Source organism: Simochromis diagramma, unplaced genomic scaffold (assembly GCF_900408965.1).
Source record: "Simochromis diagramma unplaced genomic scaffold, fSimDia1.1 OVJJ01000596.1, whole genome shotgun sequence".
Classification (NCBI taxonomy): domain Eukaryota; kingdom Metazoa; phylum Chordata; class Actinopteri; order Cichliformes; family Cichlidae; genus Simochromis; species Simochromis diagramma.
In genome coordinates, this window is record NW_024387245.1 from 909,774 (window position 1) to 936,182 (window position 26,409).

At 38.9% G+C, this 26,409-nt stretch overlaps 1 protein-coding gene across 2 annotated transcripts in view; it reads left to right on the forward strand.

Annotated features, from left to right (window-relative positions):
* cdh11 (cadherin 11, type 2, OB-cadherin (osteoblast)) overlaps positions 1-26,409 on the forward strand; it is an 88,905-nt gene that overhangs the window by 53,990 nt on the left and 8,506 nt on the right. For both annotated transcript variants that reach the window (XM_040053274.1, XM_040053275.1), the window contains 9 exons: positions 2,317-2,731; positions 4,648-4,787; positions 5,457-5,751; positions 9,251-9,370; positions 10,851-11,018; positions 16,658-16,845; positions 23,981-24,094; positions 24,213-24,352; positions 24,774-24,910. In XM_040053274.1, coding sequence (XP_039909208.1) covers positions 2,581-2,731; positions 4,648-4,787; positions 5,457-5,751; positions 9,251-9,370; positions 10,851-11,018; positions 16,658-16,845; positions 23,981-24,094; positions 24,213-24,352; positions 24,774-24,910 — 1,453 coding nt within the window. In that variant the 5' untranslated portion in view covers positions 2,317-2,580. The remainder of the gene's footprint in view (positions 1-2,316; positions 2,732-4,647; positions 4,788-5,456; positions 5,752-9,250; positions 9,371-10,850; positions 11,019-16,657; positions 16,846-23,980; positions 24,095-24,212; positions 24,353-24,773; positions 24,911-26,409) is intronic.

The following is a 26,409-nucleotide window of genomic DNA, read 5'->3' on the forward strand; positions in this document are numbered from 1 at the left end:
GATTTTTCAGTTAATTTGAAGGGGTGCTCCAACAAACTCATCTGAAGTCACTATGTAAATAAAAACTAAATAAACAGAGAGAAAAGTTGCAAAAATTCTGTATTTTTAAAGGTGCTTTGTTTGAATTTGATAGTGGGGTCACTTATTTGTCACCAAACAAACCACACAATATCATGCTTGCATACACACTGATCATTCCTGAGCTGTCACTCTGTCTGCTGCTATCAATCTAGTCTGTTATTTTTTTTCTTGTGTTTGACCTGACACGCATCTGACAGTTATTCAGAAAAATAACAGCGGACTTGTAGCAGGGAACCGGGATACTGGGGAAAGCAATTTATTTTGGACTTGATTTATTTTTACTTGTTAAATAAAGCTGACACTTAATTTGACACATCAGTGACAGTTTGAGGTCCTGTTAATAGATTCTGCATAGCAGGTGTCAGCTCGTTGCACAACGATTGCAAACGAGAGTTCATTATTTACGGGGTTTTTGTTGTTGTTTTGCTGTTTTTAAAGTTTTAACTTATTCTCTATTAAATACAAGATGTCAACAACCATTATTAATTTCGATTTTACAGCTATTTATTACTATAACTGTACAATTAAGAATTTTTTTCAGCCAATTATCAGGCAATTTTTCAGCTTAAAGAATTTTCCGAAAAATTATTCCTTATTTTCACAGGTTTATTCGCAGATATGTTTTTATCAAGGCACCATTTTTCAAGGCAAGCTGTGAAAGAAAAACAGCTCCGAGGCTTTTACAAATAAATGAAAGACAGGCACAAACACACATGCATACACACCCACACACAGATATGTGCATCAATCAGAGGACTCGAGGATAATTAGCCAGATGATGAGCCGGTATGGGATTAACTGTCAACACTTCCTGGTTGGCTGGTCATGTGGTCAGCATGAGCCAATGAGCCCTGGGGGAATTTTCTCATCTACTGATCTATTGAATATTAAACACCCACACACAAACACATTCACATGTGCATATACAAATTTTGCTCAATTGGTCCATGCCAAGAAAAATAAGAAGCACAGTACGGAATTTACAGTTAGACTTAAAAGATTACTAGCACCTCTAGTTCAGTCACTCTAACTGGTACTGGTACTGCACTGGTACAGTAGTAGGCAGTAGTAGGCCTACGTGCATCGCTGCACAGACGATGTGCAATTGCATCACAAATCACCTCTCAAGTGTGCCAGGTGACTTACTCATGTTGGTGCAAATGGCGCATCAATATATAACCACTGGCTGGGAAAAAAGCAGTTTAAGTGTGGTTCAGTTTAGTGATATTATTTTCTTAAGTGAAGAATAATTAGACACACTTGTTTGCACATTTGCAGTTGAGTAAACTTTGTTGTCTTTTGTTTGACCTTTTTTTCTCTCTCAATGTTTTACCTTCAAAGACTGCCATCTCTCTTCTGTCATGAACAGAACATCATAAACCAAACTGAAGACAACAGACAAAAAGCTGCTGTATTTATCGTCTGTGCTAATTGGTTGCTTAAAATGACATTTGCCTCTTGCATTCTAGTGGCTCCAGCTTTTCTTGTAATGACATAGCAGCACAAGTAAAAGTAGAGTGGTTCGGTTCTTTTTTTAACAAACACTTTCACTTATCTTTGCAGATAAAATCTACCTGTCTGTTGTAGGGCTATATATAATGAATGGAGTTGAGTTGAATCCATCACATATTAGTTCAACATTTGGTTTTCTGGTGTAATAAAGTGATAGACAAACTATGTTTTCATATATTATGGTTAAATCAGATATTAAGAAATGCAGCAGAGCAAAACCTATGATGCTTCACTGCAGATCCAGTCCTCTTTAGTCTCTCTCTAGGTGAAGATTGAATACATTTTTTCATTGCTCTTATTAAATCTACTTTGCAACATTCTCATATCCACATATTTCTTTTTAAAACTACAGTCAGTGCTTTCTGCTGACATTCATCGAGTCTTTTCTTGTAATGACCAAGCAGTTTACTTTACAGCTCACCACTACAGATGGACAAATCAAAAAATGTATCACTCCTACTGGCATAGTTGAGTCATCACCTGTGTGCTTTTTAATAGATTTGATCTATTAAATGGCATGATGCTTTCAGTGTATCCAAAAGAGCTGTAAATAGTGACCAGGTTTTACCTGAGCATTTAGTCTGATTGAAATGTATCCGTTTGGGAATCATGAATTTTAATAAACCATCAAACCATATTTGCCTGCAAATATTTTGTTTGCTTGTTTGTTTTGACTATTTTTGTGTCACTGACCAAACCTGCTTTCCTTTCGCTCTCTTTCAGGCTGTTTGGCAAGAAGAATAAGACAACACAAACTGTGAGAGGAGAAAAAGAAGGCAGAAAAGCTAAACGAAGAAAGGCAGTGACGTGGCAAGCTGGTGATGAGTATCTACAACAGGCCCCATTTCAGCTAATGAACTAGGAAGCTCATCAACAACATTTTGGTTAAAAAAAGCAAGATACTACCTCAGTGGGAGCAGAGCTCCACTGAGAGGAATCAGAAAGTAGGGGGCGGAGCAAAGTGCACAGTTTCAAAGGTTTGGCAAGATGGCAATGCTGATGATGAAGCGGCAGGGCCTCGGGCTACTGAGGGTCTTCCTGGTGTTGCTGGGAGTTTCTGCACTTTGTAGCGTTGCATTAGGAACTCGGAAAGGAAATGCTTCCCTGGATCAAAGGGGACACAGACACAGACATCCAGGTATGACAAAGCAATACTTCAACGTAATCTTGCAGCATAAATTCATAACTGTGAACATCCGAAAAACAACATTTTGCTCATCTTTTCAGAGGTTCTGTTAGTTTCATATTTTAAAATGATCAATTAGTAATAATTATCTGTCAGATTTTTACCTTTTGTGAATTTCTTCATGCAGCATTGCAAAGTCTTGGCAGTCTTGGTACAGTAATTGTTACAGAAATAATTCATTTTTATAAATGTAACTGTTATAATCACATGAGGGATTTGAGAACTCACTACATTTAAAGTTTGCACTGAGCTTCTTCCTAAATATTTTGTATAACTGGGTCATCCAGCGAGATGATCCTCAGTAGATTCAGCCCAAAATATGTGATCTATCAAGTTATGCCTTGTAGTTAATATATCATTAAATATCATATTAAACCCATTTCATCAACCTAATATATAACACAAAACATTTTGTGTTCTAGCTCAGAATACAAACCAATTAGGTACTCTGTCAAGTAAGTATATACCTTATTTCAGCCTTATTCCAAATTAACAGTTTCACAGTCTGTAGCTTTAAATGCAAATTTAGTACTGCTGTCCCTTCCACAACAAGGCAGGACCGCATGGCAGCTGATGTAGACATGAAAGAGTGTCTGAGAAGAAGAAAAAAAGAAAAAAGAAAGATGTTCTGACGCTTCTAACATTCAATCTGAGTAACTTATTTTACATGTAAGTTCCTCCTAAATCACAGCACACAGTAGTTATTGTCTTAAACTGATGTGCCTGGTGAATCTGTCAAATGACAAGGTTGTTATAAAATCAGCATTCTAGCAGTGCAGAACAGCAGCTTGGAAATAGCTTAGGTATAATGGGGTGCATTTCAGTCACTATTTCCTACTTGCTCTGTTATCTGTCAACAGAATCTGAAAAATATGCAAATAGGATCAGGTTTATTTGAATTCAGCTGTATTAAATATGAGTAAAGGTAAGCAGAGAAAGTTAGAAGAGAATAAAAATGTAAGGCCTATAAAGTCCGCTGAGTTTCATTATCTAAAAACTTGCAATTCTGACTCAACTTTACAATAATCAGAAGGCCCTGGCCTTGAGCACAACCATAAAGCTAACGGTCAGATTATCCACGCTAACCAAAACATCCTTAAGAGTATTATGCTGTTGTTTTGGTTATATATCACCATCTCAGGTGCTGGAAGTGTGTGCAGATGTATGCTGAGCATTGCAGACAACAGCTGAAGACTCCAAGGAAACTCACAAGAGCCTGAAAAAAATTAAAAGTTCTTTTGGACACATTCTTTATTTTTCCCCTCTCTAGACACACTGCCAACATGCAATTATGTTCAAAAACAATCTTTTTTTTTCATCATTATTTTCCCTTTAAGATTTAAATATTAATGGTAATTCTTCCACATGTTCAAACATTGCTACTGCTCAGTGCAGCCACAGACTGCTCCTTCTAGCCACTGTGGAGTTTCACTACAACAAAAAGAGGTTAAGTGACTTGCGAAGATTCCACATAAAAATCGACCCATTAAAGCATGTGTTCTTCATACAGTCCACCCACATTTTTCAGCTGGGATTTGAACCAATGATCCACACTTCTAAAACAGGCCACTCTGCTTACTCCCTCTCACACACTTTTGAGCTTACTAAAAAATACTGGAAAATCAACAAAAACAAAACAAACAAAATATCCAAAATATAACATAACAGCTGTTGTGGTGATAATTCATTCAACATAACATACAGAATGTGGCCGTCTATTTAACGTTTAACCATGAAATTACAATTCATAATAAACATGTTGTGGACTATAATTAAATTAACTAAAAGGTTTTGGTTATAACTGGATAAATATAGGTGTGGTTTATATATATATAAATATATGTATATTGGTGTTTTTGTATTTGTAGGTCACTTGTCGCTACACAGACACAAACAAAAGGTTGGTAAGGAAGGCCAAGTACTCCACAGGTCCAAACGAGGATGGGTCTGGAATCAGTTCTTTGTCATTGAGGAGTACACTGGACCTGACCCAGTGCTGGTGGGCAGGGTGAGTATAACAGTGCAATTTAAAAAGAGAATCCTTCTTCAAACAAAATTAGCCTCTGAATAACTGTTTAATTAAAAGCCACGTTGCCCTCCAGTGGCAGTCATGGTGTGCAAGCTGACGGCAGGATTTAAATGTGGTTTTAGCATTTATCAAAGAGAGAGTGGGATAAAGACAGAAAAATGAAAGAGGTCATGTTCTCATTCAAGGGTGAAGATGATTGGTGGTACTCCTCCAGAACAACACCATCGCTCAAACTGAGCAGCGGCTCTCATAACAAACAACAAATGATGTTTACAGAGCACCATATTTCAAAGTCTAGGAGCTATAAAGGAAGAACAAGAGTTTAATTGAATGTTGAACATTCTTCATTTTTATAATAATATTTTAAGTCAGTAATTTATTAGTGTGTGCCCATCTAACATGCAGCATTTCCAGCCTGTCTATCCCAGTCACTCGCTCCCTTTAGTTTGTAGACTTGGGAAACTGCAACCTCATCTGGCATCTGCCAGGCAGCCAAGCTAGTCTGTGTCTTCCAAATTTGCCTTTTGACCAGACTTTCTGCCTTTATGTGGAACTGCTAGTCTCTCTCTCTTTCTCTTCAAGTTTCGCGTATATTAAAATATGTGCGTATAATTCAAGCTAAACTCAGTTTTGTCTCCATTTTTTCAGCTCCACTCAGATGTAGACTCAGGCGATGGAAATATCAAGTACATCCTGTCCGGTGAAGGTGCAGGAACAATCTTTGTCATTGATGACAAGACAGGCAACATCCACGCCACAAAAACTCTGGACCGTGAGGAGCAGGCCCAATACACGTTAACAGCCCAGGCAGTGGCAAGAGACACTAATAAGCCTCTGGAGCCGCCATCAGAGTTCATAGTGAAAGTTCAGGACATCAACGATAACCCTCCTGAGTTTCCACATGGGCCGTACTATGCCAGGGTGCCTGAGATGTCCAATGTTGGTAAGTAGCAAAAGAAACATTAAGAGAAATGTGGGGGAAGCAAGTTTTGTATTGAGACAAAGTCAAAGAAAACAGGGAAGGGATACATTAAAGAATGCTTAAAAGTCTAAGAAATCTACAGCTGGTAAGAAGAAAGTTATATTAGACACAGAAAAGCTTCAGAAAAGTTTGGTACAGCTGGTAAACATACAATTTGGGGGACTTTAAATCGTATTCACGCAATATTGGGAAAATATTTGTACCATCATCAAGGAGTGAGGGATGGTGACAAAGAAAGATAATGGATAAACATAAAGAAACACAATTAGTCCCAATTGGCCACCTTTTACTTTACCGGTTCTTTAGCAGGTTTGGAGGTCTTTTTTCTCCATATCATTGTAAATCTATGAAGCCTGGCTATCTATACAAAGTCCCCAGACTGGAGACTTTCTCTAAAAATATGACTTTTTCAATATTTTGTTGGTTTATCTGTAAGCCTATCAAAAAGCATCGTCCCTATTTCAAGCCACGTCTTCTTCCTTGTGCTAATATAGCACATTTAAACAAAACCAGAGATGACCCAAACTACTGTTCAGTTGAGGCAAACATATCATAGTCTTCACTATAAAAAAAAAACAAAAACAAACAAAGCCCACAAAAACAACCACAAATGAATTTTGACATAAATTAAATACAAAGTGATAAATAAATATAATATAGAATTTCACTGTCATTGTTTTCATTTATTAATGTTGAATGAGAACTGGGCTACAGAAATATGTTCTTGTCTGAGAATAGCTAATTAATTAATTAATTAATAACAACCTTAATGCATAAATATTAAACAAATGTAATCCTGGTTTTGACATTGATTACCAGAGCAATGGTTTCAAATCCTACGTCAAAAATGTCAACCTTGCCTTTTAACAGGTATTTTCTCAGAAGAGGCAAAAGTCCTCTTACTAAGCTAAAGTTTAGTTTTAATTTAGCAGTAGTTTTGGTAGTTGAACTGAAAATTTGTCTGCATATTATTTTTCTGCTAAACAACACCATTTCTATATTAATCACTGAATGTGAATGCAGGAAATGTGACAGAGAAGTGCATCTGAGTTCAACTCCTGAAAAATCCTCTTTTTTTCTTATAAGATGGGCTAAACTACAAGCAGAATTGTGGAATTATTTAGTACCATATTGGCACAGGCAAGAGTTTCTGCCACCCCCTTAAGAGTCTCCCTATTTAGAACTTCTGATCTTGGAAGATTTTCTTTCCAAAAATTGTGTGGTATTGGAGTGTTCAGCCTCTAGATACTGACCTGAAATGAACCACACTGGCAGTGGTAAAGCCTGAAACAGTGGAAGCATAAGAAATCCCTTCCCTGAATGGACTGGACTTCCAAAGAAAGAAGTCTGAAAGAGTTGTGTTTAGGCTATTTTTCACCCATCCGCTACATAATCTGAAACCTGAATGCAGAAGTCTGGCAAAGAGAGATCACCAGTTGCCATGAGCCACAACCACAGAAGTGGAACAGAAATAAAAGCTGTAATTTGACTAACTAGGTCTATGTAGCCTCATGGATATCAGACTTAGAATGGATAGAAAAGCCAATTTCTTTCAAATTATCATTCTTGGTAATTTATCACGGTGTACTTATAACCACATTCAAAGCCATGCTGAATAAAATTTCATTGCAGTTTTCTGTTATGCAGAACCTGGTTAATTTTGCATGGAGCACAATGGTGGTGCTCACATGGCTGCAGCTGGAAAGGTAAATATTAAAATAGAAGATGTAGTGGAAAAAAGGCTGTAAAGAAGCCAAATGAACAATTCAATAACACATGATTGATGTGAAGCACCCATTATTCCAGCCAAATTCATGCTGTTGCAAGAACTTAGTAACAGCCATTTTGAGCTTTTAGTCCCTGAAAGAAACTGTTTCTACATTTACTAGGGTTGCTTGGTTATGGGGGAAAACAAATGAAACAAAAAACATTTCACCTATGTAACCTTTTGCAACTTTCACTTTTTCTCGATTGACCTTGCTAACCAAAAGCTTTTACTTCTGTCCTCTGGGCTCAAGATGAACTGTGTGAGTTTGAGCTTTAGTTGGTTTTGAGGGTTTTTTTTCCTTTCAAGACTAGAAATAATACAAAGCTCTTAAACATATTTGAGTCCTTGTGTGGGCCCTCGTGGTTACTTCATGCAAAATAAAGGAGGTTGTAATCAGATTCATCATGGATATCGAAGCTCATGAAAGAAATTACTGATTTATCACAGGAGCAGATTACGGTTGGAGTTTGATGCCTAGGCTCTGAGTTTATCACTACCCACAAATAGAACATAGAAATTGGAAAGGGATGATTGAACATCCCCCCCCGGGGCCTACAGGTGGATGCTGGGGTGGTGGAGGGGTTGAAACAGCAGGGGGTAATGAAGGAAAGTATTGGCACTGAAATGCCAGAGGGAAAGATGAAACGAGTTTGAATACAGCACCAAATTGGGAAGTTGTGCTTGGTTTGTGACAAGTGTGGTGTATTGGGTGTAGAGCAGTGCAGCTCCAGTTGCTTGACTAATCTCACAGGCTACACTCCATCGAAGAAGGACAAAAAGAGAAAAAGATGTAAAAATGAAATAAAACTAAAACCAACAAAAGTAAAAGTAAGAAGTTAGACTCAGCTCTGTATTTTCCTGATTTAATAGTGTAAAAAAAAGTTTAAAATAATATAACTTTATAGTCACAAGCTAAGAAAATTTGGACTTGGGTGGCAACAAAAAAAACAAAAAAAAAACATGTTATTTGCCTGTTTTTATTTTTATTTATTTATTTACTTTATCAGAGCTGGTAATGATACAGGTCTGAAGCACTTTGATTACTACGTTTCTTTAGTGAGTAGCACAGGTCTAGCGAAAAGAAACACCTTTCTGAGTCACATCAGAAAAGCAAAACTTAAATAATAACGCAAAGTTAATAGAATGTATTTCACACTTCTGCAAATTTAATTTACTTGGTCTATTTGCTCAGCATATCTGTGTCTGTGTTTACTGGATGCAGATGCTTTGGGTGAAAACATATCTGTGAAATGTCCATTTTTTTGGGGGGGGGACTAAGATAAACTGTCATGTTTCGGGCTCAACAACCATGCATTTTTCAGATTATCCAAAGACTTTTGAAAGGTTTGCATAAATCCATGGGGTTGTTGAACTCTGTCAGAGCACGGAGGAAATGCTGTTTTATTTAAAACATGAAAATCACCAAAATTGGAGACTGGATGTTTCCACGAGACAATGATGAAATGTAGAGAAATAATAGTGGAGACCAGCCCCACAGGAGCCCGTTCAGCCGCAGTGTCTGAGAGACAGGAGAGTGTTTTTCATTCCCTTTCCCATCCGGCTGGTGCAGGCAGGTGAATCGGTGCACATTTTTGTGACAAGCTTGTTTGTCAAACCATTCCTGAACCAAATCACTAAGGTAGAGCTATCTCCTCCTGACTTTTTTGTCATGTCTGTGTTTCTGTCCTGTAGGTACGTCAGTGTTGCAGGTGACAGCTACAGATGCTGATGACCCCACCTACGGCAACAGTGCCAGACTGGTGTACAGCATACTGCAAGGACAACCCTATTTTTCTGTGGAGCCTCAGACAGGTAAGGCTGCAAACAAAACCCTGAACTAGGCTTATAATTGTCTGCAACACAACAAAACACAATAGCTCAAAGGCCTTGATGTTACAGTGATGTAGTATGCACACAGGTCTAAGATCAACTACAAAAACAGCTTGTCATGGACAATACGACAATGCATTTTCCTTTTATTTCTCTGCACGGTGTTTTTGTATCACCTGGAGTTAGGATGTGTGTGTGTGTGTGGGGGGGGGGACACAACTGCCAAATCAATAGTAATTAAGACCGCTACAAACAGTAAACAAATTTTAACAGTCACAAAATTTTAAATTGAATATAATTAATTAGGAAAATAATCAATGCAATTGACTTTAAACTCTAATATTGTAGTGCCATCTGCCAGGCATCTCATCAAAACTGATTGCTGCAAAAACCAAACTCAAAACTTTTTTTTTTATTCTTTCACATTTCCATCTACTGCTCTTAATGTAAAAACCAAGAACTCTGTGCTAGAGGGATCGTGTAACAAGACATCCTTTCCAATGAAATTGGTGAGGAAAAGAAGGCAAGCTGTAGAAAGAGGTCCCCAGCGGACATTCAGCTTTGGTCCCTGCAGAGCTGAGGCCTAATATTTGGGTTTGCATTAAAAGAGGAAATTGGATGTAAGGAAAGAGGTTAGGGCAAACACTGAGCTATGCTAGGTCAGAGAGAGTGAAGAAGAACTGAAAGTGAGAGGTTAGGGTAGAGAAGGAGAGAGAAATTGGTTTACAGAGAGATAGTTCATGGAAAGTGAGTGGTTAGGGCACAGAGAGGCAGAGAGATTTGGGCAGAGTAAATCTGGCTAATCAAACCAGTGTTGGGTATTTGACTGGCTCAAATCCATAGCTCACATTTCTAATTGGTTTGGAGATTATCAGCTTTCCATGCTGTCACAGACATACGCACACACTTTTGGCATAATATGACAGCGGAAAGCCTCTCTGACACTGCAGCTAGACATGTGCAGAAAGAAAGAGAGTAGTGGGTGATGAATTAAACAGAGAAAAATCACTGGGGCTTGAAATAGATAAAAATAAGACTTCACAAATGTTCTACTAGAGTTCTTATTTATTTAAATGATGAGTGATGATGCGTTCTCTTACAAAATGAAGAATCTTAGAATAAATTCGTTGTAAATTGGTAGTTTTTACTTAGCAATGATAGTGTTTTCAAAGTGGGATTTGTTTAACATTTTCATTTATTAATTTCAACAGGTATACAATTCCTTATTGTAATTCTTAATAATTTGTAATGACATCATGTAAATGATGTACATGGTGTAACAAAACACGAGTACAGTAGCATATGCAACACAAGAGTAGATATGCAGACATCTGCTGTTTTTTTCATCATTCAAAAATCCATAAAACCTCACCCACAAGCTTCCAGTGGTTTTGTTTTCCGGAATGGCTAAAAGAAAGCCTTATTTTAGCATTAATGTCATGTTACCACTCTGTCTGCTCAGGTATAATTCGTACTGCCTTGCCAAACATGGACCGTGAGGCCCGCCAGGAGTACGATGTCGTCATCCAGGCCAAAGACATGGGTGGTCACATGGGAGGGCTGTCAGGGACCACAGAAGTTAAAATCACCCTCACAGATGTCAACGATAACCCTCCAAAATTTCCACAGAGTGAGTAAACGCCTACGTTTTCTAGTTATCCATCGATAATATGTACTGTATTGTGTAGCTGTACGTCATTTTCCTTGGGTTAGGCATTTCCATTAGAGGTGTGAAAGTGTCAGGCCTTTTACCAAATGACAGCAGAGCTATTACACTATCTGAACTTCCAGTCTGCATCTTCCTAGCCTTTTCTGCACTATGCAATAATCACCAAAGGTCAGTGCAAGGGCATTCAATACACATCAAGTGCATGGTGTCATTAGTTTGCAACTTACAAAGTAGTGAGGTAACTTTAGGCAAAAAAAAAAAAAAAAAAGTATTTAAAAAGAGTCTTTATTGGGATCCTGGAGTATCCCCCGACATGATGACTGTCTTTGGATACTAGCTAGAAGTTCCCTAGGGCATTGGTTGAATTAGATATTAGCAGCGCAATGAAAAAAGCGGATCTCTGGATTTGTGAAGAACGGTAGATTTGATGCGAGGAAGGAGACAGAGGCACAAAATTTGAATATTTTTTAAATTCTCTTTTTTTTAAACATTTTTTATGAGAAGTTTATATTTTTATCTGAATCTATTTCTCTGCATGACAGATGATACAGAACTGCCAATGATTCTATTAACTGATAAAAGTTATTTTATTTTATTTGCTTTTCTTTTCTTTTCGAGTCCTCGGTGACAAAATACACAACCAGTACAATGATAGTGAGTTCTCTAGTTCCATTTAATACTGTATAAATTCAAAAAATGCCCATCTGTTGTAAATCCATTCTATATGATTTGGAAGTTTTGGAAATGGACTTCTAAAACTCATCAACCTTACCTTGTTTGGATAATGATGATCTCCCATTCAAGTTTTGCGAAAGTCTGTACCATTTCCAGCACGGTTGCCATGTCCTGTCAGGTTACCTTTTGCTTGTGCCTCTGAGTATCCTGCTGGATCCTCCAATGTGATTTAAATCTCCAGAAGTGGATGCAAGGTAAATATGGAGAGCAGGGGCAAGTGGTGAGCAAATATTGTGTGGTAAGTCCAAAGAACTCCTGCATTTTCAATGTGCTCTGTGCTGGCACATAATGGCACACTGACATGCACGACAGTTCAGACCATTTCCTCTGAATGTTTCCCCCAAATGCCTCAGGACAATACAGTAAAACTCTGTGTTGACAGTCTCACCCTGAGGAACCAATTATTGGTGCACAACTCTGTGAATGCTGAAAAAATGATAAGCATTCTCTGGGTCTTGTTCCACACCCAACGTGCTTCCTTCAGGCTTGGGAACTCAAGACTTTTTCCACTGAATCCCTTCGGAGTCCCAGCTCTCATCAGCAGCAATGATCTTCCATAAAAATTCAGATCAGTTTGGAAACAAAAGATAATGTTTGCCATCTGTGTAAGTTTGTGCACTCTGTTGCACTGTGGACAGTGTTGTCAAAACGGAACCTAGAGAGTGCAATTTATATTTAAAAATGGCAGCCATGCTTGAAGTTTTCTTTGATGCCTGAGAAGAAGTTGAAAGAGAGATTGGCCAAATTTATGTCAGGTAAGGTTTTTTTGAACTTTCTGATCACATCTCATGCACGGCCAAATAGCAAATATTCATAGAACGATTTAACCTCTCTGGTTCTCCTCAAAGAGAAACATCCTAGGATTCACACCAATGCAGTTTTTTTCTTTGCAACCACTTCCCAGCGGACCTTCATGTCCACCTTTCCATCTTATATCCAACTTCTTTGCCATTTTGTGCTATGGCTCTTTTTTCCTTCATCGTTCTGTCCTTCCCTCCTATAGCGCTGAGGAGAAGGGCTCCTGGCAGAGATTCTGCAGAATAGCTTCAGGAATGTATGGAGAGAAGAAATGGGGAGAAAACAAGAGATGATGGATCAGGATTTAGCCTGTGGAGAAGCTGAATAGGCAAGAAAAGGGAGAGACATGAACAGAAGCAGTGAGGGAGATAATGTAAAAGACAGGGCGATGCAGAGAGAGAGAAAGTCAAAACCACCACTCCGGTTCCTGTATATTATAACAAGCTGACAGCTGTGTTGCAATGCAAAGCTGAAATGTGATGCTGTAGACCACAACAAAAGGACATTTGAGGGAGTTTAGATGGAGAGTTTTATGAGCAGTGAAAAACTGCTCAAAAGGCAAGACTTCATCTCCAGCACGAGAAGCATATATAGAAGTTTCCATACTGGCATATGCATGTTTCTTTAATAATGCCACATGTTCTTACATAGTGACAGATGGTGTAAAAATGAAGGGAGAGCCTAAAACCTTCAATGGCTGATTTACTAATGCAAATTTTGTAGAAAACTCTAAACAAAAGACTAGTAACTGACCTAAAAAACCCCAAAAAGTAACCCACTTCATAATCTCCTTTAAGCCAGCATATGTGCATTACCAACCATGGAACCCTTTGCAATCCTCTTTTCTTCATGAGCCAGGTGAAAAATATTCGAGAGACAGGATCAAGTCACACACATAGGCCACATTATGTCTAAATAACCACATTACTTGCCTGTGCATCACTGGCAGTTTTACATATGCAATGCAAGACAACGTACCAAATAACAATATGTTGTGGAACTCTGTACCCTTGTCAAAAAATAAATAAATAAAAAGTAAAAGCAGGACAACCACCTGCAAGAAAATTCTCCCAGATGGTGTGAATGAGGACAGTGATTACTTATTTAGTAGTTGGGCAGAGTGAGAGAGAGGAGAGGAAGAAAAAAAAAATGGAAAATGAGATAAGAGTCACGAAACAAAAACGGAGTCTGAGAGACAGCAAAAATAAAACAGATACAAAGATGGAATAAAAATAAAAAAGATAAAAACACACCGAAAAATAATGCATATATATGGCACAGCTAGACTCCCTCTTGCTGTCTAGCAGCTTTTCAGCTTCCATTCAAGCTGCTGTATTTTTCTCCTTTCGCTCTAAGGCTTGATGTCTCTTTCTCTCAGAGACTTTCTGTCCCTGCAATTCTCTCTCTTTTCACCTCATTATCAAGCGTCATTCGTTTGCAGCCTCGAAAAATCCATCACAGCACAGACAGGAGTAGGAGCAGAAAAACAAAGGCAAATAGCAATTGATTGTTCTTTAACTCTCTCTGACTTCAGTCTTTATTAGGCTGACATGACAGAGATGGTTTTGTTAAATACTGTTAATATATGTCAGCCGCAGCGCTTCTCTCTCATTCTTGTTTGAACAGGAGCAATGGAGAACAAAGCAGATAATAAAAAGGCATTTGAAGTGGTGAAAGATCTTTTGGGCGATATCTATTTGCACATCATTTACCTTCAGTGACTTCTATTACAGAACTGTCTATTCTCATAAATCTTGGAAAAATTAAACTCACCTTAGAACTTTAGTTTTAGCTCTTCTCTCAGATTTAAATAGAATAGAATGCATACCTTTTTTTAACTGCTTTTCCAATGTGGGCTAGCAGGGGGCTGAAGCCTATGTCAGCTAAGACGAGTCAAAGTGTGCAGAACACTTTAAACACGAATGCTATGAAGACTTTGAGCGAGTTTAGTCAGGTTGCATTGCATCACACAGCAATAGTGATGTGCCCCACTCTCATCGTGTCCTATCCAAATGTGGTGGCCTGTTTAAGCTGCAGAGTTTCCCTTCTCTCCCTCTGCCATGTCAGCACCATTGCTGCCCACTATTAAACTCCTCCACAGTCCCAGCAGCCACCTGTAGGCTCCAGGGGACAATATTGTGTTACCATTCCCCAATCCCAAACGCTAACTGTATTCTGCTGCTCTAATAAATCAGTAATTTCAAATGCAAGTTGTTTAAATGAAATAAAGGGCCCAAACACTTATAAAAAATATCAGGAGTGACAATATTTTGAGTAGAAATCTCCTCAAACGTGTGCATAGGTGGGATTACTGTTGATAGTTTAAACAAATATGCTGTTATGCAATTTGGTTAATCTTTATAAACCCAGGCTTTATGTGCTCTTTAGACACTGACTATTTAATTGCAAACTCAGTCCACACCCACCACGATATAATTAACCACACCACAGGCATATTTATTTTTCAGACATCAAACTTTGCTTCTGAGTTTAAATTCCATATATCGCAACACATCAAAATCTGACAAAGTCTGACTAGGAAATTACTGAGTAATAAAAGACATCACTGTTCTAAAGTCAGTCATCAGATAAAATTCCCGACCCAAGAGATTGTGGTCATTACACAAATTACATTTATTAGATGTTTCATTAGTGTTTATATCTGAACATGGCTGGTTTATGAGCTTATAGTCTGTGGGAGTAATGACAGTAGCCGAAATCTCTGTCACTCTCTCTGGTATGGGAGACTAACCTGTGCCTGACTTTTGCAGTAATGAACTCAGTGAATTCCTATTTGCTTCAACTGTCATCTTTAAATGTAAATGTACATTTCCTGTATGTGACGCGCTTCATTTTAGCCTGCAGCCAGGTATGTCAAGCTGCCTGTGTGTTCTGTCATACAATGTTTAACTCAGCCGCCAGAAGCAATTGATGTTAAGCTACTTAGCAAAAGCAAGAATAGAATGACAGGAGACGAGAGAGGAAAGGGGCAAAGTGGGGGGATAGGGATGAAATGAGCTTTTAGCCAAAATGGTACATAAAAAGAGGAGGAGAAGAGGACAGACAGGGATGCAAGAAATGGAACGATGAGGGAGGAGAGGTGAGGATGAACGACGAGATTTGGGAGGATGGAAAAGGGAGAAGCACAGGAGAGAGAAAGAGGGCAAAGATCTTAACAAATAGAGTCAAACAGCACAGAGGAGTTTAAAAAGCAGGGACAGAGATGAAGACGAAAGATGGAGAAGAGGGATTTGGTGAAGATCGATGGAGATGTGAGGAAAAAGTAACAGGCCTGAGGGTGGCAGGAGGGATTTAGGCTGAATGGATCAAGTCCTGTGAATCGCTCAGAAGCCACATGACAGACTGAATTTCATGATTCACAGGTTTGCCACACCTGGACGAGCAGGATAAACACGCTAACGGTGTACAGCCCATAAATGTAGAGTTTACTTTGTGTTCAATGCCCAAATCTTGGTGTAGGAAGGGGCAAAGAAGAGGCGAGGAGGAATTGAGAAAAAATAAACAAGAATAGTAAAACGTGGAAAAGATAGAGGAAGAAATGTTTGGGAAAAGAAAATAAATAAGATAATAGCGCTGAGAGGAGAGCGGGGGGGGGGGGGGGGGGGGTTATGAAAAAAATAAGCAGAGGCTAAAGAAAAATTAGATGAAATGGGGATGAGTGGTTCAGGTTGAACTGAGGGGAGAGATAATAAGAGCACAAGAAAAGGGTAAGGGGAAGAAAAAAACAGGGGAGCGAGTAGACATATGGTCATACTGTTCTCATTCTTGAAACCAGGTGTCTGCTTCTTCACATACCCACACACACACACACACACACACACACACACCTGACACTACAGGGGATATTAATATCCTTTGGGCCATATGAGACAGATGGTATAGTTCATGTTAATCCCTCACTGCCCTCCAAAACTGACCCTGCCTCAGATAGTAAACACAGTGGCAACCAGCCAAGGATTGAACAGTGTTGAATACAAAAGCAAGCTGTGACCAAAAGTCATCACTATCATCACCAAGAAGCCGACACACATATTTTTATATTCCAGGTGTGTACTCGATGTCTGTGTCAGAGGATAAAGTCGCAGGAGAGGAGGTGGGCCGTCTTAAAGCTAAAGACCCCGACCTTGGAGACAACGGGCTGGTGAATTACCGCTTAATAGATGGAGACGGAATCAACATGTTTGAACTGACCACAGACTCCGAAACCAGAGAAGCTGTGATTAAACTGAAGAAGGTAAGAAAAGAAAGAAAGAAACTTAGCAACTTAAAACTGCATTTTCTCCCTTGGATTTGGTCGATCAGATGGAAGTTACTCGCTTATCTTAACTATTTTGCCATCTCTTTAGACCCCAACTAATTCTTAAAATATTTAGCCCTTTAGCTATGCTAACTGTATTTGCTGATTATGACAGTTTAGAGTGGGTTTTTAGTAGTTTTTCAAAGGAGTAACGCATTGGTCTGGACAACCAAACAACAGGGTGAAACTCAATTTGAAGCTCAGTGGATTCTCAAATGATTCCCATGGGTTTATGAGTAAGCTCATTTTACTTTATTAGATTGTTTTAATTTTATCACTTGATAAACCACAAAGTTGGGGCAAAGCAATAGACACGATCAGCAACAATTCTCGAGTAGGGTGTGTCATTTAAGTTATAATCAGTTGGTACTAAGAGGCAAATGTGCGAGGAAATAATTCCCCCACATCGCCATCTTACATCACCATCACCAGTCTGAGCCAGTTAATACAAGGCAGGATGCTTTCATGTTGCCTATGCCAAATTCCGTCACTACCTTGGTTATGACAAATCTTTTTTGGACTGCTTTACCCAGTCTGGCCATTCTCCTGTGACTTCTCGCATCAACAAGCATCTTAACCCAGAAACTGACGCACACTGGATATTTTCTGCTTTTTCGACTATTATCTATAAACCCCAGAGATGGTTGTGTGGGAAAATTCCAGTAGATCAGCAGTTTCTCAAGTACTCAGACCAGCCTGTCTCAGACCAGCCATGCAACATTCAAAGTCACTTAAATCACCTTTCTTCCCTCTATTGTGAAATTTAGTTTGAACTTTAGCTGGTTGTCTTGACAACCTGCTGTAGTTGCTCTCATGTAACTAGCCAGTTTGCTGTTACATGCAGCTGAAAAGGTATACCAAATAAAAAAATGGCTGATGAATGTTTATTTGATGTAAGCAGTGAATTGCAATGCATCTTATCAGTATGTTCAATTTGATACTGTCGTGCTAAAAAAAAGGAAATTTCCTGTGAAATACATCATCTTTTGGTCCTCTAAAGCCTTTTTAATTAGACAGTAATAATGGTGCCTTCACAGGAGGGCTGCAGTTAACCAAAGAAAATAAAAAATTGACTGAACTCATTCACAGCTGTTCTAGGGGAGGAGTGGGAAAACTGGAGTCAGCATAGTTTTGACATTTTTACTTCCAGCTTACCGGCTGTTGAACTATGTTATGCAAACTACGGCAGAATTTACACAAGTAAATGTACATGCAAAAAAGTTAGACTAAGCACTTTCTGTTTGGGTAGTTGGTAGTAGGTTAGCCTTTTGGTATGTCCTTCCTTCAGTACAGAGATACCCATGTGTACTAATAAAGTAATCCAGATCTATCACCGGTGCTGGGTTTAGAAATGGGTGCAGATAATAAGCCCCAAAATCCCTGTCCTTGTGCTCCTCCATGATCTCCAAAAACACTTTCAACTTTTATTTTTACAGTTGGATAGTTTCTCACTTCACCCGAGTTCATCTTCAATGTCCTTCAAGATATAGGAGCAGCTTTTCTGGACATTATTTATAAACGGTTTCTTTGCATGGTTGAGTTGAGTTTTAACTTACATTTGTGGATGTAACATTAAACTGTTTGCTGACAGTGAAATTCTGAAGAGTTCCTGAGCCCATGCGGTGATTTCCATTACTGAGCAGTGCCTGTTTTTAATGCAGTGCCACCCAAGGGTCCGTAGATTATGGCCATTCATTATTGGTTTTTGACGTTATCTTTCCCTACAAAGATTTGTCTTGATTCTTTGAATCCTTTAATGATATTATATAGTTTAGATGATGAAATCCCTAAACTTGCTGCTATTGGTAGATTATTACATGTTCATCTGGAACTATTTACCTATGCAGTCTTTTACATAGATTTTAAGCATTTTAAAGCAATGAACATTTTGGAAAATAAGAATGACATTTCTCCTTTTCAACATTATTTGTTTTATTTCCAATTAAATATAAATGTCTAAAGGATTAGAAAGTTATTTAACTCTGTTTTGCTTGCCTTTTGTAATGAACGTTTTGTCAAAGGTCTGTTATTTGACAGTGGCTGCTTCAACAGCCAGCTCTTATGGAAACTATGCGTGCGTCATTGCACACTTTTCAATTTGCCAGCAGAGAAATGTAGTTGAGGCAGCACTTTTTCTATAGAAAAAGCAGTTTAATGTTAGCCTCAGCCAAGCCAGACTTAAACCACTGTCCATATTTGTGTGTTGAAGTACTGCATTAGGAAATAAGTGAAGCCAAGTGAAGAGGAAAAAAAGAAATAAAAATATCAAGCAAAGGGTTGAAGCAGCTCAGAAATGTTGTTCTATTCCCTTCCCTGAACCTTCACAGTTTCATATTGTTTGATATGACCACCAAAGTCCATGGTTGTGTCTGTGAGCGTGAGAGTGCATTAACTTTCATGCTTCCCTAGGCCACAGAGCTCATCTTCTGCACTGTTACTGTAACCCACACATGCACACACACACACACTACAACTGTGGCTTTCAGTGATCCAGCTCAGCACACACAATTACTTTTTCTCAGTCTCTGTCTTTCTAATGCCTGCACACAACCAGTCCCTTATTCTCTCAACTGTACCCCGTCGATCCGGCCATCAGAAATGCACACAATGCTCTGTCAGACACGCAGAATTTCACTCATTTCTTCTTTTTCTCTCTCTCTTTGATGAACAACACACACACACACGCACACACACACACACAGAAGCATTGTTGTATATGTAGCTTCAGGTCAGGATTATGAGCTGAATCTTCCACTGAGCTGTACTAGTCTGCTTCTCCCTCCCAGGACATCCGACCTCTGAATCTCTCAGTTAAAAAAAAGAAAAAGCCTTTATGGTCATATTGTTAATGTGTCAGGAAAAATAGTAATGAAATGTACACTCAAATCTCTCTTTGTTCAGAATGGGACAGAAAGACTTTTTTCTTCCTAAATTCCAAACCAAGTCCAAGTTTAGTAAAAGACTTGATATTGAAATATGTAATTATATGCTTGGATGATTTACGATGCCATTTGTGGTAAGTTGCATTCCCTATCCAGACAGCAATGACGTTACTTAAAAGAACAGCCACCCTTAACCCACAGTTCGCTTTTACTGATGCTGTGGGAAAATCTCTGTGTGAATAAATCGATACAAGTCAGTTTCATGTTTTTTTTTTCCTCCCTCACAATCGTCTGCATGAGTGAATCCTTTCCAAGTCAGAACTCTAGGATGGCATTAAGACTGCCAGGGTTAGGAGTACTCTTCCCACTGGTGTCACTAAGACTAAGCATAGAAATGAGTGAGTGATAATTCTGCTCTCCTCTCTTGATAGCTACCATTCGTGTTCCCTGAAGCAAAGCAGTTAACTCACAATTTAGGCATAACCTAATAGTATACAAGTATGGTTATGACTGAAAGCTCTCAGGAGAGCATTATTAGATTTGAAGAGAATCTGAAATACAGACTGGAACAGTCAAAATACTGACACTTTTATCCATGATTCCCCCAAAGAAGTTGTTAGAAACCCCTGGCTGAGCGGACAGATTAGGAAAAAAGCAAGGGATTCCAATCAAAGAAATGAGATCAACTGATTACACTAAAGTGGTGCACTATGTTTGCGTGGGTGCAGTTGTGTGTGGACATGTGTTTGGCTTTATCCAACGGCAAGCGCAAAGAACCCTCTCTGCTTGTGAAATGCTAAAAGCGATGGTAAACATCTTACTCAACACAGCTGAAAGTATAGACAAGTGACCTCATTGTAACAGCAGTGTTAGACACATATGCAGATGTGCATACATGTGTGCAAGAACAGAAAAAGACACAGACATTCCGAATTTAATCTTTGTGACACAAAAATTAGAATCATTTAAATACATGAATTTGTTTAAACAATGACTGAATTTAAATAAGTTGAAGGCTTTGCTCATATTTCCATCCATCACTTATCCAAAATAGGTCTACAGTACCTGCGTGCTAGGCACAATGTCTTTCTACTCAGCAACACTTTTTAGTTACTCCAATGAGATAAGATATATAATCTCTACAGCTGCTCTGTCATTGCGTTTGACAGACAGATCCTCCCTTTGCTCATCATGCCGAAACACCAGGATAGCAAACAACAAAAATGCTCAGCTTGAGAGTTCATAATGGGACTTCGCTAACCAGTGGGTGATGTCATGGTGACCGTTTTTGATCTACAACCTGTGGTTAAAATGTCCAACTAAACTAAAAGCAGATTTTAAAGCCTGGTGCTCAAATAATGTTGGCCTCCATGGATACTTTTCCCCTTTATAACAACCGCACAGACACATATGGTTTTAACTGTGAAACTTTGATTGACAGGTGTGAAGACATAGGTAGCTATCATCAATGGCTGTCAAGGTCTTGTCAGTGCTAATGCCAGTAACTGCCGTATTTGTATAATTTGTGGAATTATCCCACGAATAACAAGGTGCAGACCATGTAACCAGTTTATGTTTATGTTTTGGTGAGTGAAAGTCTTGTACTTTATTTTGTTACTTAGCACTAATTAGTGGTTGCATTTGTCTGAGAGTTCGACCCACACAGTTTATGAAGCTATCTTAGCACCCAACCCTGTGATCAAAATTTGGTCACTTCTGGTTCCAACAGCCAATGCAATGACAGCCAGACTGCTAATGTTGAGACTTTAACATTAGCAGTCTGGAGTCACTGTAGCTGTGCCAATCTCTTATATACAGTTTATGGCCTTGAGCTAATCACAGTTCCATGCCCATTTAAATGCTGTTTGTGTGCAAGGCCACTGACTGACATGAGCATCCTTTGTCACAGTTCCCTGTGTCTCTTGGAATAACAACTTAATAGCCTGATGGTGATTTAAACTGAGCATTAGGACAAATGAGAGGTGCTCTCACCTTGCTAGCCTCACTTACACTCCTCTCAATCTGATGATGGCATCTCAGCTCAGGGTTTGTGTAGTAATTTTGTGTACGTGCACGTGCACATTTGAGATTATTGGGTCTTGATGCCTCTCGGGGGAAATCAATGCCTTTTGCCCCCCGAAGGCAGTGCCACGCAAAATTAAAGGCACTCATTTGCACACACAAGAGCACGCGTGCAGACTCACACGTCAAGAGTAGCCTTCGCTAATCTCTATTCTCTCACTTTCTTCACAGACACACACACACAGGGATGAGCTTTAATCAGCTATTCTCTTTCAACTGTGTCCTGACGAAACCAGTCCACAGAATATTAAGAAGCTGTGTGTTTGCTTGTGTTTTCAAGAAGGCAATAGGAAGGGGGGACAGTATAGTGAAAATTATTATTATTATCATCTCACACTGATTACAAAAGTAGGGAGAGAATGAAAATACTGGCTGTGGGGTAAAAAAAAAAAGAGAGTGCACAAACGAGACCGTGAGAGTGTGACGCAAAAGGGAAAATGAAAGAACTGGGTCACATCTATTCTACTACTATTGTACCTATCATCACACTAAACACCTTCACTGACAACAGCAGAATAGTACTGCAACTGAATGAGTGTGGAAGAATCCACTGAGAGAAGGTATTATCTACCTGCCTCCATGTTGGATCACAGACCGCACTTTGGATTTTATCCCTTCAGTGCGATATTAGATTCGGCAATGTACCCGTGATAAGTTGGACTGCCTGCCTTCAACACACAGCAAAGGATAATCATTTCGATCAGCAGCTTAAATCCGTAATATTTACTTTCGGTAGACTTGTTTAGCATCCAGTTTGTCAACCTCATAAATCTCTAGTAGCTTCTTCTGCTTTTAACGGTTCACACTGTGCTTATGAGCCCTCTCTCCCACTGGGATTTCATTAAGTGTTGGTAGCCTGAAAATGAAAAGATCAAGCTTGCTCCTGGGACTTTGCCAGTTTAACGTCCCCATACCAGCTGGAAAAATAGTAGCGAGGGAAAGTGGTTATTATCTGGGTTTATAATACAGCAATGATACCCAAAAGAGTGTTACTACTATGATCATGGCTACGACGGGGCTGCAGATGAAGTCACAGCCAAGTGCTGTTGGCAACACACGAGTCCTCGTAATAATAGCAGCGAAAACCTCTTGGGTATCACAGCTTTTATACAATGCTTGCCAACACATTTGTTGACTCCAAAGTTTCCCCTGCAGTAGCATATAGCCTGTGCATCAGAAAAGGAGTCAGTAGGATGGAGAGGAAAATTCATTAGATGCATACCATGAGGCTGACTGTTTGGATGAGGGTCATGGCTTTATAATTGATGTGCTAATTATTTAATGACTGAATGGAAATGTGATGAGAGGAAAATGTACGCTTTTGACATTGAGCATAATACCTCAAAGCACACACTCAAATCAATTCAAAATCGAAGCTATTAAAAGTGAGTGGGTTTTCTACCAATACTCAGTAAGTGAGCTGAGTTCAATAAGAGCGTATTAAATCTAAGGGTTTTAGATCGGCTTGCCAGTGGTATTGTAAATCAATGACAGTGACTTTAAATGGTAAAGTAAGGCTTAATTTACCTCTGTCTATCTGAAGGATGGATATTTAGATGATATTATTATAGATAAAATAATCTAACTGTCACCTGCCTGCTGTTCTTTTGGTCTTAGATTGAAGCTTCATCTCCTGCTTTCCATTCCCTTTATCATGTGGTGTCCCAAAATCCCAAACCTAATCCCAGCTCATTAAAGGCAGACAGGTATTGTTTTCATCTGGCGATAAAAATAAAAAAAAAGCCAGGAAAGAAACAACCCAATGATTCATTCTGGTCCCAAAATAATCATATCATATGCTATATCATGGAGTACAAACCATCTGGAAATTAAAGTTGGTATTTGGATTACTTTTACTTTTGTTGGTCTGTGATAGTTGTAGTACTGCAACTAACGTGTCTGCTGTTATTCGTGCAGCAACAGCTCCACCTATCACAAGGCCTTAAAAGTGCACAGTGCGCACATACGCTTCACAAAGCAAATGATGTAATGTGTGTTTTCCTGCAGATAAAACTAATTAAAAGACAAAAAAAGAAGGTTTCAAGTGTTTACAGTTAAAAACAGGAGGGGGCTGTTTTAATAGTTTCTATTTCCTTTCCTTTTCTCAGATGGTGGACTTTGAGACAAAAAGGTCATACACTCTGAAGGTGGAAGGATCCAACCCTCACATTGACCCCCAGTTCCTTGCCTGGGGCCCTTACAAAGATGAAGCCACAATAAAGGTACAGATAAAAACAACAAATATATGACACGAGTTTGAGACTTAAAAAAAAAAAAAGAAGACAAATATCAGAGAAACTCCCTTACAGGTTGTTGCTTATTGTGTGTTTATGCTCGTAGATATCAGTGGAGGATGCAGATGAGCCTCCTGTCTTTATAGCTCCAAGTTACACTTTTGAGGTCGAGGAGAATGCCCCTCCAGGCACTCCGGTGGGGCGAGTTCATGCTAAGGACACTGATGTTGCCAACAATCCTGTCAGGTAACAGAGATGTTCACGCTATAAAAACACACAAACACGTTAATTAAGACAGGCTTGTGGCAGTGAAAGAAACTGCCTTTTCACTGTGGAACATCACAAAAATAAAACAAAAACTTTCAGCCTTCATTCAGCCACACTGAGCAAACAATATGACTCAGAGATGTTAGGCTGTAGAATATTTTATTTAATATTACCTATTAAAGATGTTTTCAACAGAGCAAGGATGCAAAATAAGACAAAGAAGACAAAAAAGACTAATTTTGTAAAAATGGATTTAGACTATTAGACTCTCAAAATAGTACAAAACGAAAACACTGCATGCTATATGTATTGCGTATTGTAGTATATATGTATTTTGTTTTTAATCTATTAGTTCGTATGTGTAATGCCGATAACTCATGAGTCCTAACTTTCTGTGTAGGTACATGATCCCTCGGTACACAGATGTAGAGCAGTTCTTCAGTATAAACGCAGAAGATGGCATGATAACCACAACAAAACCACTGGACAGAGAAACACAGCCCTGGCATAATATATCTGTGTCAGCTACAGAGATTGGTATGTATGCACTCTGAAATACAAGACAACTGGGACTGATTCTGATGTGTGGTAAATGAGTCCCTATAGATCTGTTAAATATGGCCTACACAGACACACTTCTAATTATCATTATATGCATAGCAAAAGTTAATATATATACAGTTTGGACTCAGACACCCTTATGATACAATTGAATGTGAAGTGAAACAACACCTAAGTGCAAATTCTATTTTATTTTCAGCCATTCTGGGAGTTAATGAGCTTCTCCCTGTGTTTGAACTTAGCCTTTGTGTCATTTCTGTTACTGAAACCACACACGCTGATGTAGTATGAGAAGAAAAAGTCAAACAAGAACAAACAGATGGAAAATTCCCAGATAGCCACCAGGCTGTACATTTGCTGGCATCCGAAGCCCGGGCTGTCGTCCTGTGGTGCTGGATACACTCCATGACATCTTATGTACAGACTTTAAGTGGATTCAAGCTGCGGGCTGTAATTTTTTTCTCCTCTTGGTGGGACTAAAGTTAACCCTTTTGCTATGTTTGTCAGCAGCAAAAAGCCTAAATCTTGATGAACTAATTACATGTCTGGAATCAGAGGGGGTGAACTGACTTCACGCTTTACAGCTGAGACTTAGTGGTATCATTCTGATAAGTGTACCCATCTATAACTCAGTGGAATGTGTCTAATGTTAGTGTATGCAACTAGCCAGAAATGAAAACTAAGATCTGCTACACTGAGCTGGCTTTTGATAAATGTTAATTGTATAAGGGGGCAAAGAACAAGTAGAGAAAAAAAGCAACAACAAGACTAACTATTATTATTATACCTAAACTGTTTTCCTTAATTTTAATTGTTTTTTTTTTAAATGAGCTTATTTTTTAGTTTACTTTACATGAAAGTTAGAATTTTGGTGAAAACTCCACAGCAATGAAAAGAGAAGTAAATACAGTTAAAGCACCGCTATAACTTTTAATTATGAGCTCCACCCTAACAGTCTACTGTAGTGCATACGTGGGGAAGAAACAGGGGAGATGCCAGTCAACCCAGAGGCCCTCTGGAGCTTTCCCTCCCTGGCTTTATCCCCAACAACCCTCCCTCAAGCCACAGAGGCCCCACCCTGGTATTCTGTGGTTGGGGCTCAAACTAGCAGAGTGCTGCGTGGTTTCCCTGTGGTGTGCTAGACGCCAGACGGACAGATGGAACCGGACTTGCCGCCCACAATGCTAGGACCATTGCAGGCTATGCTAACCACATACAGACCCTGGGAAGCTAAATAAATGCCTAGTAATGACAGGGTAGTGGAAAATCACACTGACTAGAATTGCAAATATGCAAGGCAGTACAGCACTGAAATGGATGGTTTTTCTTTTTTAAAGATGAAAAGCAAGAAAAGTGCACTCCATCTTTCTGAGTTAATATTCTGGATGTTGTATTTTTTGTGTCTATTTTGACTGTTTAGACATCATTCTGTCTGCATCACATTTTTTTTCTTCATTTAATCTTCAGCAGGCATA